Here is a 15,944-nt window from a genome sequence, read left to right as displayed (position 1 = left end):
TAAGCTCTACATAGATAGAAAACTAGGTGGAAAGACAGGTAGAAAGACTACTAGAAAGGCTAGTGGAAAGATAAGTAAATGAATGAATTTTTTCTAGATAGCTTAGATTTTGCTCGTAAGCATTGGAAAATTTTCTCAAAAAACTTGGCTATATAGACCTCCAGGGCTGCATAGTTGAAGTTATTGTATTACAAGTATCGTGATTTTCTGCCGGCATGGGCCATTTGGCAGCAGATGCCGCTATTTTCGGCGTCAACCTCATAGGTCCTTATTTTGTTATGTATGTTAAAAACAAGACGAAATCGATCTCGGATGCATTGGGTATTCCTGTCCATAAACTCCAAAAGAAATGAAGACAAAAATCGAGAAAAAAATAAGAAAACGCCCCGTAATTGAAAATATGGTTGTAAGCAGCCTCCGAGCTTCGCTGCAAGCTTCGCTGCCACTTATATTGTGCAAAATGGCCAGACATGGTGGAAGCATATCGCAAATAGCCAGCCTTAGCCGCGGGATGATGCTGCACGGCTGCCAAAGTCCCCAATGACTGACCGGAGACGTGCCACGCGCTCCTCAAGCTCCGCAATCTCTGCTTGTTGGTCTGTTACCGACCGGTGTATATCAGGGAGACCCTCCACGACTGTTCGTGCCTTCTGGATTCGAATTTTCACCGAACTCGTCTGAGTTGGCAGATCCTTAACGTCGAGTGGAGGTTGGGTATTGGGGCCGAGAGAAGGGACCTCTGGTACACCCTGTGATGTTGGAGCACCGTTGTTCCCATTGTCTGTGAGGCTGGAATTTGCGTGTTGGCTTTGTTGATTTCCTTCCGTCGAAGCCCCTGGGGCACCTGGACCATCTCCATGGCCGCCAGCACCGCCGTTGGAAGCATTCGCAGGAGATAACAAGCGAAGGAGTATACCGTGGAGTGGTGGGATAATCTCAAAGGTCTGCGGTGAAGGGAAAGGCGCGGTCTGTGGAGATACGGTCGCGTCTTTGGAGGGACTCTCAGGCGCAACAGAGGATTTTAGCAGCGGCGTAGCTGCAGCCGAGGATCTGGAAGCCATTGTCGCGGGTTACCAGGGCAATATCGGAACGCGGATATGAATTTCAAGGACTTGGAGAAAACCCGTTAAGGTTGGCCCGAGACTGGAGTGAGTGTGTAGGGAAGAGTCGGAACGGCACGGTGACGTCGCGGGAGAACCAAAAGCGTCACCGGGAAATGCCCCTCCTTCACCGGCCTACCATTTTTTGTCCTATCTCTGTTTCCCCCAGATTTCCCCTTCTTTCCTAACCATCTGGAAAGGTAAGAAAATCCAGTGATACCATTGCCATGCGTATGGCGTTTTAGTTCAGCCATTGATCGTTGTTTTAGGTGTGATTATCATACAACATCTCCACCCCCACCATGGCCAACCAAAAAGTCGCTTTGAGTATGACCATCCCGGCCACCCAGGTCCCCAGATCGATCTTCCCGTCAGGCTAACATGACCTTGCAGTTGTCATCGATGGCTGGGGTATTGCTGGCCCCAACTCACCCCCTCAGGGTGATGCCATCGCCGCCGCCGATACTCCTTTCATGTCCAGTTTCGCCGAAAAGGACTCCAAGACTGCCCAGGGCTACACCACTCTCGATGCCTCTTCCCTTGCCGTCGGTCTCCCCGAGGGCCTTATGGGTAACAGTGAGGTCGGTCACCTGAACATCGGTGCCGGTCGTGTTGTCTGGCAAGACAGTGTCCGCATTGATCAGACTCTCAAGAAGGGTGAGATGAACAAGGTGGAAGCCGTTGCTAAGGCCTTCACTCGCGCCAAGGAGGGCAATGGCCGTCTGCACCTGGCTGGTCTCGTTTCCGACGGTGGTGTTCACTCCAACATTACCCACCTGTTCGCCCTGCTCGAGGTTGCCAAGGAGTACCAGATTCCCGAGGTCTACATCCACTTCTTCGGTGATGGCCGTGATACCGACCCCAAGAGCGCCACTATCTACATGGAGCAGCTTCTGGCTAAGACAAAGGAGCTTGGTGTTGGTGCCATTGCCACCGTTGTTGGCCGTTACTACATCATGGACCGCGACAAGCGCTGGGAGCGTGTCGCCGTCGGCCTGAAGGGTCTGGTCACTGGCGAGGGTGAGGACAGCTCAGACCCGCTTCAGACCATTAAGGAGCGCTACGAGAAGAAGGAGAACGACGAGTTCCTGAAGCCCATCATCGTTGGTGGCCAGCAACGCCGTATTCAAGGTTCGTTATTCATTCCCTAAAAAGAAGAGCATACCGAAAGTTACAATCTGTCTAACTCCATATTTTAGATGATGACACTGTCTTCTTCTTCAACTACCGCTCTGACCGTGTTCGTGAAATCACTCAGCTGCTGGGTGATTACGACCGCTCCCCCCTCTCTGACTTCCCCTACCCTAAGAACATCTCCCTCACCACCATGACCCAATATAAGACCGACTACACTTTCCCCGTTGCCTTCCCTCCTCAGCACATGGGCAATGTCCTCTCCGAGTGGTTGGGCAAGAAGAGCCTTCAGCAATGCCACATTGCCGAGACTGAGAAATACGCACACGTTACTTTCTTCTTCAACGGAGGTGTTGAGAAGCAGTTCCCCGGTGAGATCCGTGACATGATCCCATCTCCCAGAGTCGCCACCTACGATCTCGACCCTAAGATGAGCGCCGCCGAAGTCGGTGTCAAGATGGCCGAGCGCCTTGGTGAGGACAAGTTTGACTTCGTCATGAACAACTTCGCCCCTCCTGATATGGTTGGCCACACTGGTGTGTACGAGGCAGCCATTCAGGGCGTTACTGCCACCGACAAGGCCATTGGTGTGATTTACGAGGCCTGCAAGAAGAACAACTACATTCTCTTCATCACCGCTGATCACGGGTAAGCGTCCATACATGATTTTTATTCACGTTCAAAGCTAACATTCTTTGACAGAAACGCCGAGGAGATGCTCAACGATAAGGGTACCCCCAAGACTTCCCACACCCTCAATCACGTTCCTTTCGTTATGGCCAACGCCCCCGAGGGCTGGAGCCTTGGTAACGAGAGTGGTGTCCTGGGTGATGTTGCGCCCACTGTCCTCGCTGCTATGGGTGTTGAGCAGCCCGCTGAGATGACTGGCAAGAGTCTGCTGGTTAAGTCATAGATAGATAGAGTTTCTTTTCGCACATACGCATCGGGTTAGGGAAATGAATCAATGAATAATTTGGAATGTTGACAATCACTTTTTGCATTGAGGGCTGAAAACAATAAAACCGATAGAGCCCGATAGAGAACCTTGCCAATGAGAATGATCAAGCCGCAGTAGGAGATTGGCTCAATCAAATCTACTTCCTCGATGAAGTATACTGTCGAGCGTTTAGCATCAACACCTACCGGGCTGCGAGCTCTTCCTACCTGCAGATACATTGCTATCTAAATAGAAAGAGGTCGATATATGCCTTTTCATGCATCTGTGTAGATAGAACCATACATATATAGGTTTATTCGAACTATTTTCATCATAAATGGTTCATGAAAGTGAGCCCTGGAGTCCTCAGCTACAGCTTTCTGGTTTGTACAAAACTTCATTGGGTATAATATTTTCCAAGTGTCTCCACCAGGTATTGCGGTTTAACGGGTAAGACGCAAAGTCGCAGTATCCAGCAGGACATGGACCTTATTAGCGTGAACACGCGGCGTCTTTTTGCTTTCCTCGGCAACAGTCCAGTCCGATCGTGGGTGAAACCCTTGCTGGACGTAATATAGTTCGTTCTCCATCAATTCCCACCATACCAAATGTCTAGCATCAATCCCCAGTCGTATCTTTCATGGCAGTGATAGCTTATGCGGAGGCAGCGGCAGCCTGTTGTTGTTGGGCCTGGGATTGGATTTGTAACATCTGGATGATAGTTAGCATAGGGTCATGGATAGATGACCGATGCTTGTATTCATGATATTTACCTCACTGCGCTTCTCTTCGCTCTTGTCTTGCTTATCTTCGATTTCCTTCTCGATTCGCTTACTATAAAGCATGCGTTAGTGATAGTCGTTTGTGAATCAAGACCATGCGCACTAACATCTCCTTCTCGATGAACTCCAACCGGCCATTGACAGCCATAGTAGCCTCGGCCTTGTCCTGCTTCAACAGCACCGGTCCGACCATTTTGTAGATATTGGATTCATCGTCCAGCTGGGCGAATTCGCTCTGCACACCTTGGTTCTCTTGCTGCTGCGACTCGAGCTTCTGACGGGCATCGACGAGACCCTCAAGCTCTGTCAAAATAATTAGCCATCACAATATCTATAGCACACTGAAATTAAATGATCAGCTTACCACCCTGCAGCTGCTGAAATTCGTCCGAGATGGCCTGAATCTTTTTTTGAGCATCCATGTCGACGGTTGGCGGGGAGGTGGGAGAAGGGAAAACCGATTGACGTCTGCCCGCCCGTCAACAACCTCCCTTCCCTTTCCCCTCCAACTCCAGCTCCAACTCCAAACTCCAATCCTCCTCCACCACCAGTACTTGCCCTGTGAATTCCTACCCGCACGACTGCATTTCTTCCATACGTCTACCATATATCTCCTCCCTATTCGATTCACTCGCGACTCCCACTTTCAAGCTTCTGCCTAGAACGAACGACACGCTACCCACTTCCACCTCCCCGCTTTAACCGCTCCGCGGTTCACTTACCACACACCCCTACGAAACCTGCCGAACGGGCCAGGAAAAGACATTCGTCGACATGAGTAACACGGATTTTCTGGGGCGGGCGATTGACACGGTTAAGAAGGCGATCGAAAATGACAATGAGGGCGAGTACGAAAAGGCTTATCAGCTCTATTACTCCTCATTGGAGTTGTTCATGCTGGCCTTGAAATGGGAGAAGAACCCTCGATCTAAGGAAATGATCCGGGCGAAAACGGGCGAATATATGGATCGCGCGGAGAAGCTGAAGAATCATTTGGCCTCGGCGGAAGGGAAGACAAAGCCCAGCGCGGTTGGCGCGAATGGCAAGGTAGCGCAAGGCAGTGGTAAAGGGTAAGATTCTCACATGCTGTCCCTTTGATTTGATTTGGCTCCCGTCGGTCTCTCTTGAGCGCTACTACGCGTGGAATACTTAGATTGTTAGGCCCAATGTACGGTTTGATCTTGAATGGCTAGGCTGACACAATTCGGTGGCATAGGAAAGAAGATGATGATAATGGCGAAGATGCGGATGCGAAGAAGCTTCGCTCGGCCCTCCAGGGTGCTATTCTCTCCGATAAGCCCAATGTTAAATGGGAAGATGTTGCAGGTTTGGAGGCTGCGAAGGAGTCCTTGAAGGAGGCGGTCATTCTCCCTATCAAGTTTCCACATCTGTTTACGGGTAAACGACAGCCATGGAAGGGTATTCTTCTATATGGTCCCCCGGGTACTGGTAAATCCTATCTTGCCAAGGCCGTTGCGACGGAAGCAAACAGCACCTTCTTCAGTGTCAGCAGTAGTGACCTGGTATCGAAGTGGATGGGTGAAAGTGAACGGTAAGGGTCCCTCTACATCAGGTAACCGAGCCTGTCTTATCAGAACATAGACTAATGATTTCCACAGACTTGTTAAGCAATTGTTCAATATGGCTCGTGAAAACAAGCCTGCAATTATCTTCATCGACGAGGTTGATGCACTGTGTGGACCTCGTGGCGAAGGCGAATCTGAAGCATCTCGACGTATCAAGACTGAATTGCTTGTTCAGATGGATGGTGTCGGCAAGGATTCAAAGGGCGTTTTGATTCTAGGCGCAACCAATATTCCCTGGCAATTAGATGCCGCTATTCGGCGACGATTCCAACGCAGAGTTCACATCAGCTTGCCCGATCTCAACGCGCGGATGAAGATGTTCATGTTGGCCGTGGGCTCTACACCGTGCCACATGACCCAGGCTGATTATCGGTCACTAGCTGACATGAGCGAGGGCTACTCTGGTAGCGATATCAGTATTGCAGTGCAAGATGCTCTAATGCAGCCCATTCGCAAAATCCAAACAGCAACTCATTATAAAAAGGTGAGTGCATTATTCGCTTCTTGAGCATTGCTTGAAACTTTCCAACTAATTGAACTATCCTCCAGGTTGTCGTCGAAGGAGAGGAGAAGATTACACCCTGCTCGCCAGGTGATGCCGGTGCCATGGAAATGAATTGGCTCAGCGTCGAAGCAGAGAAGCTCTTAGAACCACCTCTGGTACTTAAGGACTTTATTAAAGCGGTTCACAATTCCAGGCCTACAGTCAGCCACGAAGATCTTACGCGAAACTCGGAATGGACCCAGGAGTTTGGCAGCGAGGGTGCTTGAAGTGCATATATGTACACCTTTCTAAAGCTTCCATTTTATCTCTCATTTCCTGTTCCCTCGAGTGATACTCGAGGGTGCTTGGAAATATACCATTCAAAGCTCCTTGACTTGAAACACCCCCTACCTTCCTCCGTCCTGACTATTCATGCCCTATGTTTCAGGCTCGGGTCGGGATGGTGAGGCTTCAGCATGGGGTGGGTGCATACGAAGAATCTGGCGTTCAACAAACGGCAGAGATCTCTTGTTTTATTTCGTTTTCTTTTCTTTTCTTAGTTAATGTTTTTGTCTTCCATCGAGTATTTTTTGGCAATGGCGAGGGCGTTTGTTGAGCAAATATCCATGTGTTTTTATTCCAAAAGATCTCCTGTCCATAGGACCTACGAAGAAGTTGTGATACATATCTGGTAGAGACTGCTAGTAATACATGAAGAACTTTGAAGTATTGTAGAATCTGAAGTCGTAAAATGTTTCAATTGCATTTAACACAAGTCGACGCCCGAATTAGTTTGACTTCCAAGTCTGCATGATGATGCTTTCCACGATATCGTCCGACTTGACACTTGTGCTCAAGAGTTGCAAAAGGGTCATCTCGACACCAAAGGTCTTCATAAGCCAAGTTCGCATCTCCGCGGCGATCAAACTATCAATACCATATCGCGTGATTGGGGCCTGGGAGTTAACATCCTGTTTTTCAAGTCCCAGTAGTCTTGCAAGGTGTTCAACTACACCATCCAGAGCGATATTCCTAGCTTCTGTTTCTGTACTGGCTGTTTCGATATTTGCACGGATCGATGAAGTTGACTTGGACTGCGAAGAGCTTGAGCTTGACTGATCACAGACTGCTTGGATGATAGATTGGAAATGGGGATTGGAATGCCACACTAGATCTGACATTCGACCATGTTGAGCAAATTTTGAATGTAGACGGGCGGGCTCGAAACCAATTGATATTTGCGCGGATGAGAGAGGATCCGCAGAATGGAAACCAAACTGTGCATCAGGATGCAATACCGTCTCTAATAGTTGCAAAAACTCAGTTTCGGAGATACCAAAGGAACCTACGCGCTCGAGCATCTGTTGAAAGGGGGTTGCTTCGCGAATGAAGCCGATTTCCTTAATCAAGCCCACCGCAAACGTGGTTGCGGGGAGACCTTGGGCTTTTCTGTGGCGGGCAAAAGCATCCTGGAATGCATTGGCGCCACAGTATGCCCCCTGTGCGAGAGTACCCATTGCAGCAACCGTGGAAGATGTCATCAAGAAGAAGTCAAGATCGTGACCAAGAGTTGCATCGTGTAGATTGAGTGTACCAGTGACTTTCGGTGCCAGAACCGACTGGATTTGAGAATGCTGAGCATTTCGGAACACGGCATCCTAATAGAAACGAGTTAGTCAAAAGCCAGGTATCAACACAAAAGAATCTTGGCACTTACACCTTCGCTCATAGCTGCATGGATAACTCCCTTGAGAGGTCTTTCACGCGAAATCTGGTGAACAGCCGCCATGACCATGTCCCGGTCTGTCACACTGCCTTGAATAATTTCCGGCTTAGCTCCCCTCGCCGCCAAATCTTCAATTAGCGATGCTGCTTCAGGTCGTTCTGCCCCAGAACGAGACAGAAAAGCCAGATGACGAGCCCCATGGTCGACCATCCAGGTTGCTAAACTCCGACCCAGGCCTCCAAGACAGCCAACCAGAAGATACGTGGAATTGGGGTCAAAAGTCACTCGTCGGGGCTTTTGAGAAAGCTAATAAAGAGCACGTCAGCCTCAAGCCTCTCTCAACATCAAAGGTAGGGGGAGCAGTAGAAAGGGTATGTGGCGTACCATCAGCTCAGACTTTGGCTTATCGAATGTGATCACGAACTTTCCGACGTGGGTGCCCTTAGCGAATTCTTTCATTGCGGCTTCGAGTTCTGAGATATCAAAAGTCTTAATGGGGGTGATGGGATGAATGGTTTTCATCTCCCACATTTCTCGAACTTCTTGCATCAATCTATATTCAGTTTAGTAATTTCCCTCGTCAGAAATTATCCTTCGGTTTAACTGACCGTGCAAATAGCCGCGGATTTTCAGTCAAGACGACTCCCATGTCAAATGAGGAGAAGCTTGCGTTGCGCTTGAAAACATCAAGACTCAGATGATCATCAGCGAGGACATTCATACGGCCAACATCGATAAAGCGACCAAATGAAGCAATACAACGCCATGACTCATGCATTGCATTGCCCGAAGTGGAGTTCAAAATAACATCAATGCCCAAGCCCTGCGTGGCACGCATGATCTCTGCTGTGAATTCCAGAGAGCGTGAGTTGAATATGCGTTCAGCTGGAATACCATAATCACTCATGAGAAGCTTTTTCTTCTCCTCGGTTCCAACAGTTGCGTATATCTTAGCGCCAACACTGCGGGCGACTTGCATTGCTGCAATTCCGAGTCCGCCTAATGCACTTTGAATCAGAACCGACTCATCAGGTTGAAGACGACCAAGATGTTTCAATGCATATACAGCAGCAAGATGAGAGATAGGCATTGACGTTGCCTCGGCGAAAGATGCGTTTGTCGGTATCTTTTGAACAAGTGTCTCATGCTGCCGCGTGTAGTTACCCATATTACCAGGCATTGCTCCAAAGACCCTGTCTCCAGCTTGCAACTTGGTGGTATTTGGGCCCACTTTTGTCACTATACCAGCAACTTCATTGCTCAGGTATGGCCAGTCAAATTTTCCCAGTGCCACAGAAAGGTCCTACGGCTAGTTAGTCTTTATCCCGATGAATTGCAAAACCCAATACCATATGTAATAGTATCCCCTGGGGCCACTTACCTTCATAATGAGGCCAATTGCTTTAGTTTCGATCTCCACCCACCCATCTGGTAGTGGTTGAAAGAAGTCGTTTTCTATCTCAAATTGAAGGGACGACAAGACTCCAGGCTGCTTGTACGAAGCACGGAAAGGGTATTCTTTATCCACAACTTGAGGGCGAACTGCATCATCGAAGCCATGAAGCAAGCTGAAAAAATTGTTCGCGGTCTTGTCAAAGACGTGTCGTGGAATATACAACGATCCGTCATCAAGAGAATATTCGTGGTCTTTTCCGAATTCGCTGGCGCCAACAGTTTGAATGCCAGTTACCACCGAAACTAAAAGCTCTGCAGCTCTATCAAGATCGGCATCAAAGCCATGATCGAGACCGATGAATGAAATATTCAAGAGTGGCTCCTCATTGCGAACTGAACGAAGAAGACCCTCCATACAAGCTGATTCTGGATTAGTCTGGTGGACTAAGCTGCCCAACGATACCCATGTTAAATTCGCAGACTTGAGAATTAGGTCTCTTAAGGCTTCGAATTGTTCTGCGGTACCAAGGATTGTTGGAGATTCAATGTCAATCAATGAGATAAGGGTAGGATTAGATGGAAGGACCGTTGTGGCGAACAATAGTTCTGTAGTAATAGGCTTCAGGCCCTTTTCAGCAAGCCTTTGTTCAAGAGCTTGAATGAGTGGCGGCGGATGATCTCGATATATCAAATATACTGCAGGTACATCTGACGATTCCTCGAGTTGCAAAGCCACAGGTAGTGGTGGTGGGAGCTTGCCAGTCACCATCACCGTAGAGATCTCTGTCTCTGAATACTGCGAAACTGTAAGTAAAAAGGCCCATAATAACGTATCCAGGGGAGATTAAAAGGCTTACATCGTTCAGCACATGTTCAACGTTGGAGAATTGGGCAGTAGATAGAACCTTGTTCCACTGTGCATGGCTCCGGAATGGAGTGAAATCTCGATCCCACCGAGCTGCCAATGTTCGCGTCATCATTTCCAACGCTAAGTCACCATTCACAGTTTGGAGAAGAATAAGCTTCCCGCCTGGCTTGAGCAGGAGGTGGATATTTTCAAGAGCGGTGGGGAGGTTATCACTCCATGTCAATGAGGGAGGTGCAATAACGAGATCATACTTCTGTGTTTCGAAGTTCTGCATCTCTAGGTCCTTGTCAAGATCAAGGGTCTGGTACAGCATATCAGGAATGTCTGCAAACCTTCCCTGGGCATCTTTGACACACCAGCCTTGAGGATCGGTAAATGTGTAGCTTTGAAACCGTTTGAATGTGTCTTCCGCATCGAGCGTATCAAGCACCGCGCTGGTGACACCTCCAGATCTACCGCAAACTTCCAGGATGCTCAAATTTGGATACTTATGGGCAAGAAGGTCTACCACTTTGCTCAGCTGCGAGGTAGCGGCACGAGTTGCTAGACCCGAGACTTCAAGCTCTCGAAGCAAATCAGCTTCCATAAGAACCTGAATGCTGTTACTTTCGCCTCTCAAGATATTTGGGAGGTGAACTGAGAGTTTTTGGAGAGCTTGAGCTTCCATAACCCCCCCCAGGCGAGCATGAATTTGATCCACGATAGTTGTATCCATCATTCCGCGATTTCCAGTCCCCTGTGCGTTGGAAACCCAGCGAACGAACTCGGAATGCCCCCCTGTTCCATTGAAGGAGAGATCCTGTGCCTTGGTAATAAATACCTCCGCTAAAGTGTCAAGATCGCGAAGCGTATCCCTTGAAATCTGTTCCTCCGGAAACAATTTACTTGCCTGGCTCCGGGACAGAAAGTCAATATCGGGCCTCCAAATAGTCCTGCAGAAAGGCTCCCGAGCAGAATTTGACCCCTTAGAATCAGACTCCATAGAGCCTCCCTCGTAGGAGATACATCGAATTTGCCCTATGTCAAGAAGGGGTTTACCGGAAGAGGAGTGTAGCTGCACACGGCCATATACCGCTCGAAGACCTTTAGCATATCCAGTTGCTATTGCCTGTCCAACTTGACTGTCATCTGTGCCCGACTCATCATTCGTCCATATAGTTGCTTCACCGACATGTATGGGGACAAATGCAGACTTCATATTTTCAACTTGCCCCGCGTTACAGCTGATCAGTATCAATTGAAGACAAGCATCTAAAGTAGCTGGATGAAGAAAATATTTTGATTCGCCCCCATTGACCATTTCGGCGGTAGGACATAGTGAAACATGAGCCTGAGAAATATTGCTTCCCCAAAATGCTTCAAGGTTGGAGAGACCCTGAAAAGCCGGTCCATAGACCAAACCCGCATCTGCAAACCTGTCATACCACCGAGTGATGTCTAGTTTTCTTGAGCGCTTGTCCGCTTTCAGTCTATCCCAAAGTATGGGATCGGTCATATCAATGCTGATCAATCCGGAGCAATGCTCCGTAAAGGTGTCGACATCGGCTTGGAAGGAGGAAATGGAAAACTGCAGCTCGATTGAAGACCGACTTCCCACGCATTTTAGTCGCTCCATGTTTAGTACTGTCTCTATACCGGTGTCTGTATCTGGAACACTAAGGGTAGAGCGTATGGCTACATTTCGTAGCTTGAAAGCACGGATTTGGACGTGTTCATCGCCACCTTCTTCTAAGCCGATTTGTCTCGCAGCTTCGACTGCCATGGTGAGATATGCAGTACCTGGCAGAACCGCGTGTGATTGAAGCTTGTGGTCTTCCAGCCAAGGGAGATCTTTGCTCCGTATAACATTTTTCCATGAGGGGTGTGTGGGTGAGCCTCCCGGCTGCCTGCTACCGAGAAGGTCATGGCGAGGAAACTTCCTCAGACGGAATTCTCTGCTGACGCGGTTCTCGTAGTAGATCGGTGTCTTTCCGTAATCATATTGGTATCCCGGCAAGTCAATGCATGGATACCCGTGGGTAAGATGTCCATTCGAGTCAGTTGCGTTGACTGCTGCAAGGTTGACCGGCGCGCCCTTCAAGAACAGTTGCCCTGCCAAGGTAAGAATGCTGAGACAATCATTTTCCCCACGCTTCAGGCTCCCAAGATATGGAGGGAGATTCACATTGTTTTCCTTCAAGGCTAAACCAATCTGCTTGATTGGTCCTCCTAGGGCTGCATGTGGACCGATTTCAATAAGCAGATTCACAGGGAATTCTTGTGCTAAGGTTTCTATGGCTGAGGAAAATTGAACAGGTGACTCGAGATTTTCTCGCCAGTAGGCTGGATCAATAGCTGCCATAGTAGGAGGCGCCTTTTGAGGTGTGACGGACGAGATCCAATGAACGGAATCATAATCTCTTGAAGGTGCATCACTAAACCCAGCTTTCTTGATTTCACACATTCCCTGGTTAACAAGAGAGGCATATACTTCTCCCACTGGAATCATGTGGTGTGAGTGATAAGCATTGCCACCTGTTTTCAGCATGCGATTGAATACTCCATCACCGTCGAGTACTTGAGCAAGGCGTGTGACCGCCTCAATTTCTCCAGAAAGGGTCAGCCCACTTGGAGAGTTGACCGCGGCAACTTTCACGTCATGCTCAAATCCTTTCATATAGATAGCAGCGTCTTCAGCCTTAAGTCCGACTGCCAGCATTGCACCTTTCTGCTGATTCCTTGACACAGCCTGGCCTCGGGAATAAGCCAGAACTATGGCCTCGCTTGCGAGGACTCGCCCTGCGGCATACGCGGCCGCAATTTCACCTAGAAAAGAAATGTAAGCTGATGATGCGAAAAGCGCAATATGTGGCTTTATATACCTGAAGAGTGGCCCACAGTTACTACAGGCTCAACATTCCACGTCCTTAAAAGATCTACCATGGCAATTTGAAGGGCCGTGCAGACTGTTTGAGACACCTCTGCCAGGTGAACCATCTCAGTGTTGTTTGTCTCTGAAAGTACTTGCTCAATTGACCAAGGTGGTCTGGTGGATAATGCGTCCAGCACACTATCCAGATATGTGATGGTTGATCGGAAGACTGCATACTCTTCAAGCAGTTTGGATCCCATTCCAGGCCATTGTGCCCCCTGTCCAGTGAATACAAATCCAAGCTTCGTGACTGGAGTGTCCGGAAGCTTCCCAAAAGTGATTGAATCGACTGGAATTGGTGGCTTGCTCTCTTCCGTAGCAGAGGAGCTTTTGACTAAGAACCCTCGGTGGTCGAATCGTGACCGACGGGCTCCTAGCGTATACAAGATATCTTCAAGATTGAAAGCGTCAAGTGTAGGACCAAATGATGCGATCTGAGCTTTTAAAGATGACTCCGTGTGCGCAGAGAATGGATAAAGCACCAATCTCCTCACTGCTGCTTCCCTTGATGGAACGAGCTGAAGGTCCTTGCGACTTCTCTCCTTATTGACAAAATTAGCCCCATTGGCCCATCCGTTGGGGAATTCATTGAGAGGTTCATTATGGCTCGGATATGGCAAGAGTGACCTGCAAATCCGAAGCCCACGCTGGATATACCCTGGCAACAGAATACTTGGATGATCGAGAATGCAGTGGGCGTTTGCACCTCCGTATCCGAATGAGTTGATACTGGTACGCTTCAGACGGTCTTTGGGCCATGGTGTTAATTTAGTAACAACTTTTGTCCTAGACCCATCAAAGTCGATAGCGGGGTTAAATTGTTTAATTCCAATGGTAGCGGGAATTAAATCATTTTCCATGCTCATTATCGCCTTCATTACCTGGGACATTCCGCTTGCTGCCTCACTATGTCCAAGGTTTGTCTTCACCTGCAGAGCAATCAGGTTAGTATCAAGAGATTCTAACAATCTATCTAGACAAAGTACTCACTGATCCGATTAATAAGGGGTCCTCAAATCGCCCTGTGGAGAATACTCTCCCCACTGCGGATACTTCTATTGGGTCTCCAACAGGTGTTCCAGTTCCATGACATTCAAGATAGCCGGTATCGTCTGGATTTAGATTACCAGCAGCCTCGTATGCCCTCCGAATCACAGCTTCTTGTCCATCTGCACTTGGTCGTGAGATACCGCCCGTCTTCCCATTCGCGTTGAATGAAGTCCCACGAATACAAGCGCGAATAGGGTCACCATCAGAGATGGCTTTTGAGAGTGGCTTTAGATAGAGTGCACCGATCCCCTCGGCGCGCGCGTAACCGTCAGCCGCTATATCAAAACTATGACATATTGAGGTAGGTGAGATAGCTCCCAGCTTCGTCGTCATGAGTTGTGCGTCTGGACTCAATATGAGATTACTTGCAGCCACAACTGCGGCGTCACAATCATTATTCCTGATTGCGTTAACTGCTAGATGCATAGCGTATAGTGACGCTGAACAGGCCGTGTCCACGACCATACTGTGCTAAATGTCAGTGAAAATTCGCATATGATGGTTTCCATGTGTTTGATCACCTTGGACCTTGCAAATCGAAGATATAGCTGAGACGATTGCTCAAAATTGTAGTTCCTGATCCCGTGACAGTATATGGTAAGATGTGATCAACGTCGCGATGTTGCATTGTCTCATGATCATTGTTCATGTTTCCAACGAACACTCCGGTCCTGGAACCGCGCACGCGATCTAATGGCTCCCCTGCAGACTCAAAGGCCTCGTATGTGACTTCAAGAAGTTTTCGCTGGGCTGGATCAAGGGTAAGAGTCTCCGTGGGTGATAAACCAAACAGACTGTGGTCAAAATCCTTCGCATTTTCGTTCAGAATAAACCCTCCCCGGCTGACCATACTGCCTGGGCGTTCACGGTTGGGATGACGGAATGCATCTGGACTGAATCGATCAGGCGGAAATTCAGAGAATCCGCTTTTACCCTCTGCTAAGAAGTCCCAGAGCTTCGAAGTTGAGGTGTTTCCGCCCGGGAATCTGCAGCCTGTCTCGTGTCATCAGTACTTTTTCCTTGCTTCTGGGAAGGCCATTGAAGATCACATACCCATGCCCACAATGGCAATTGGCTCCGGTGCAGATGTGTTCCCCAAGAAGCTGGCTTCATTTTGAGATGGTATTGCTGCTGGATTTAATGTATATTGCTGTTGTGAATGTGGTTGTTGTAGGGGTTGAGTTTGTTGGGTAGATGAAGCAGCGGCTGTGAGCTCATCAATATTTTCCTGAAAAGCAAGAAGTTGCTCTTGAGACGCCTGGCTAGACGACACAGCTGTCATCAATGCTTTAAGTTCAGGATCAGCATCAGACCGAGCCTCAAGCATTTGAGTGACAGGATCAAGTTTCATGTTGCTAGATTGTAAAGGGTCTTGTGAATGGAGGGTATCAAAAAGGAACCCAAGAATGAAAAATATTGAAATTGAAATTGAAAATAAGAAGCAGAAAGTATCGGGAGATGCAGATAGGCAACTCCTTTAAGTCTAATGGCTCTTTCGCTGGCCGTAGTCCTATCTAGAGATTGCGCGGTGTCTATCATTGAAATAGAATTACTGTTTATGATATCGTATCTTCTATTGTAAACTCTGAAAGATACGTTTAGTAGCCGCTGGCCCCCGCCTCCACTGGTTACTATAAGGTTTAAACAGGTATCTAAACGATGGGTTGTCTTTTAGGGGCCGGTCACATCGAAATTCCATTACACGTACCGTTCAACATCGTCATCTAAACCCTACATATGTCATACCAAGTCCTTGTTTATGTTTGGCACCGGTTGCAGAACCTAATCGGGTATAGCGTACAATTGCTACTAGCAGGGGTTGAAGTTCCGCAGCCAATGGCTTAATTTTTGGCCCCCTATGCAACATTGATCGGAGGGGGCTCGAATGAGACAGGAAGTCCGAAAATGACACTTAGTAACAAATGCACAAGAAAAAAATGTACATAGGACGTGTGGCAATCTTTTCCAGTC

General features: G+C 48.3%; 5 protein-coding genes across 5 annotated transcripts; 2 read left to right on the top strand and 3 right to left on the bottom strand.

Moving 5' to 3' along the window:
* Window positions 1-500: 500 nt before the first annotated feature.
* N7478_009601 (mediator of RNA polymerase II transcription subunit 9) lies at window positions 501-1,061 on the bottom strand (the record flags this gene model as incomplete). Its single annotated transcript, XM_056925815.1, has 1 exon — window positions 501-1,061. The coding sequence occupies one exon, from the start codon at window positions 1,059-1,061 to the stop codon at window positions 501-503; it is 561 nt and encodes a 186-aa protein (XP_056775185.1).
* A 341-nt stretch (window positions 1,062-1,402) lies between these two features.
* On the top strand, window positions 1,403-3,147 carry N7478_009600 (phosphoglycerate mutase, 2,3-bisphosphoglycerate-independent; the record flags this gene model as incomplete). The annotated part of the gene is made up of 4 exons (XM_056925814.1): window positions 1,403-1,427; window positions 1,494-2,231; window positions 2,300-2,882; window positions 2,937-3,147. The coding sequence occupies 4 exons, from the start codon at window positions 1,403-1,405 to the stop codon at window positions 3,145-3,147; spliced, it is 1,557 nt and encodes a 518-aa protein (XP_056775184.1).
* Window positions 3,148-3,825: 678 nt separating this feature from the next.
* Window positions 3,826-4,375, bottom strand: N7478_009599 (tubulin-binding prefolding complex subunit YKE2; the record flags this gene model as incomplete). Its single annotated transcript, XM_056925813.1, has 4 exons — window positions 3,826-3,882; window positions 3,945-4,005; window positions 4,061-4,256; window positions 4,318-4,375. 4 exons carry the CDS (start codon window positions 4,373-4,375, stop codon window positions 3,826-3,828), a joined length of 372 nt encoding a protein of 123 aa, XP_056775183.1.
* Window positions 4,376-4,727: 352 nt separating this feature from the next.
* N7478_009598 (AAA family ATPase VPS4) lies at window positions 4,728-6,310 on the top strand (the record flags this gene model as incomplete). Its single annotated transcript, XM_056925812.1, has 4 exons — window positions 4,728-5,023; window positions 5,170-5,505; window positions 5,573-6,023; window positions 6,089-6,310. 4 exons carry the CDS (start codon window positions 4,728-4,730, stop codon window positions 6,308-6,310), a joined length of 1,305 nt encoding a protein of 434 aa, XP_056775182.1.
* Window positions 6,311-6,811: 501 nt separating this feature from the next.
* Window positions 6,812-15,324, bottom strand: N7478_009597 (polyketide synthase; the record flags this gene model as incomplete). Its single annotated transcript, XM_056925811.1, has 10 exons — window positions 6,812-7,681; window positions 7,741-8,055; window positions 8,134-8,302; window positions 8,358-9,052; window positions 9,131-9,940; window positions 10,002-12,817; window positions 12,874-13,852; window positions 13,914-14,439; window positions 14,495-14,966; window positions 15,027-15,324. 10 exons carry the CDS (start codon window positions 15,322-15,324, stop codon window positions 6,812-6,814), a joined length of 7,950 nt encoding a protein of 2,649 aa, XP_056775181.1.
* Between the last annotated feature and the right edge of the window lie 620 nt (window positions 15,325-15,944).

Source organism: Penicillium angulare (assembly GCF_028827245.1).
Source record: "Penicillium angulare strain IBT 27051 chromosome Unknown utg000007l_segment0_segment0, whole genome shotgun sequence".
NCBI lineage: Eukaryota > Fungi > Ascomycota > Eurotiomycetes > Eurotiales > Aspergillaceae > Penicillium > Penicillium angulare.
The sequence above is the reverse complement of the archived record's forward strand: the minus strand, read 5'-3'. Positions and strand labels throughout refer to the sequence as shown.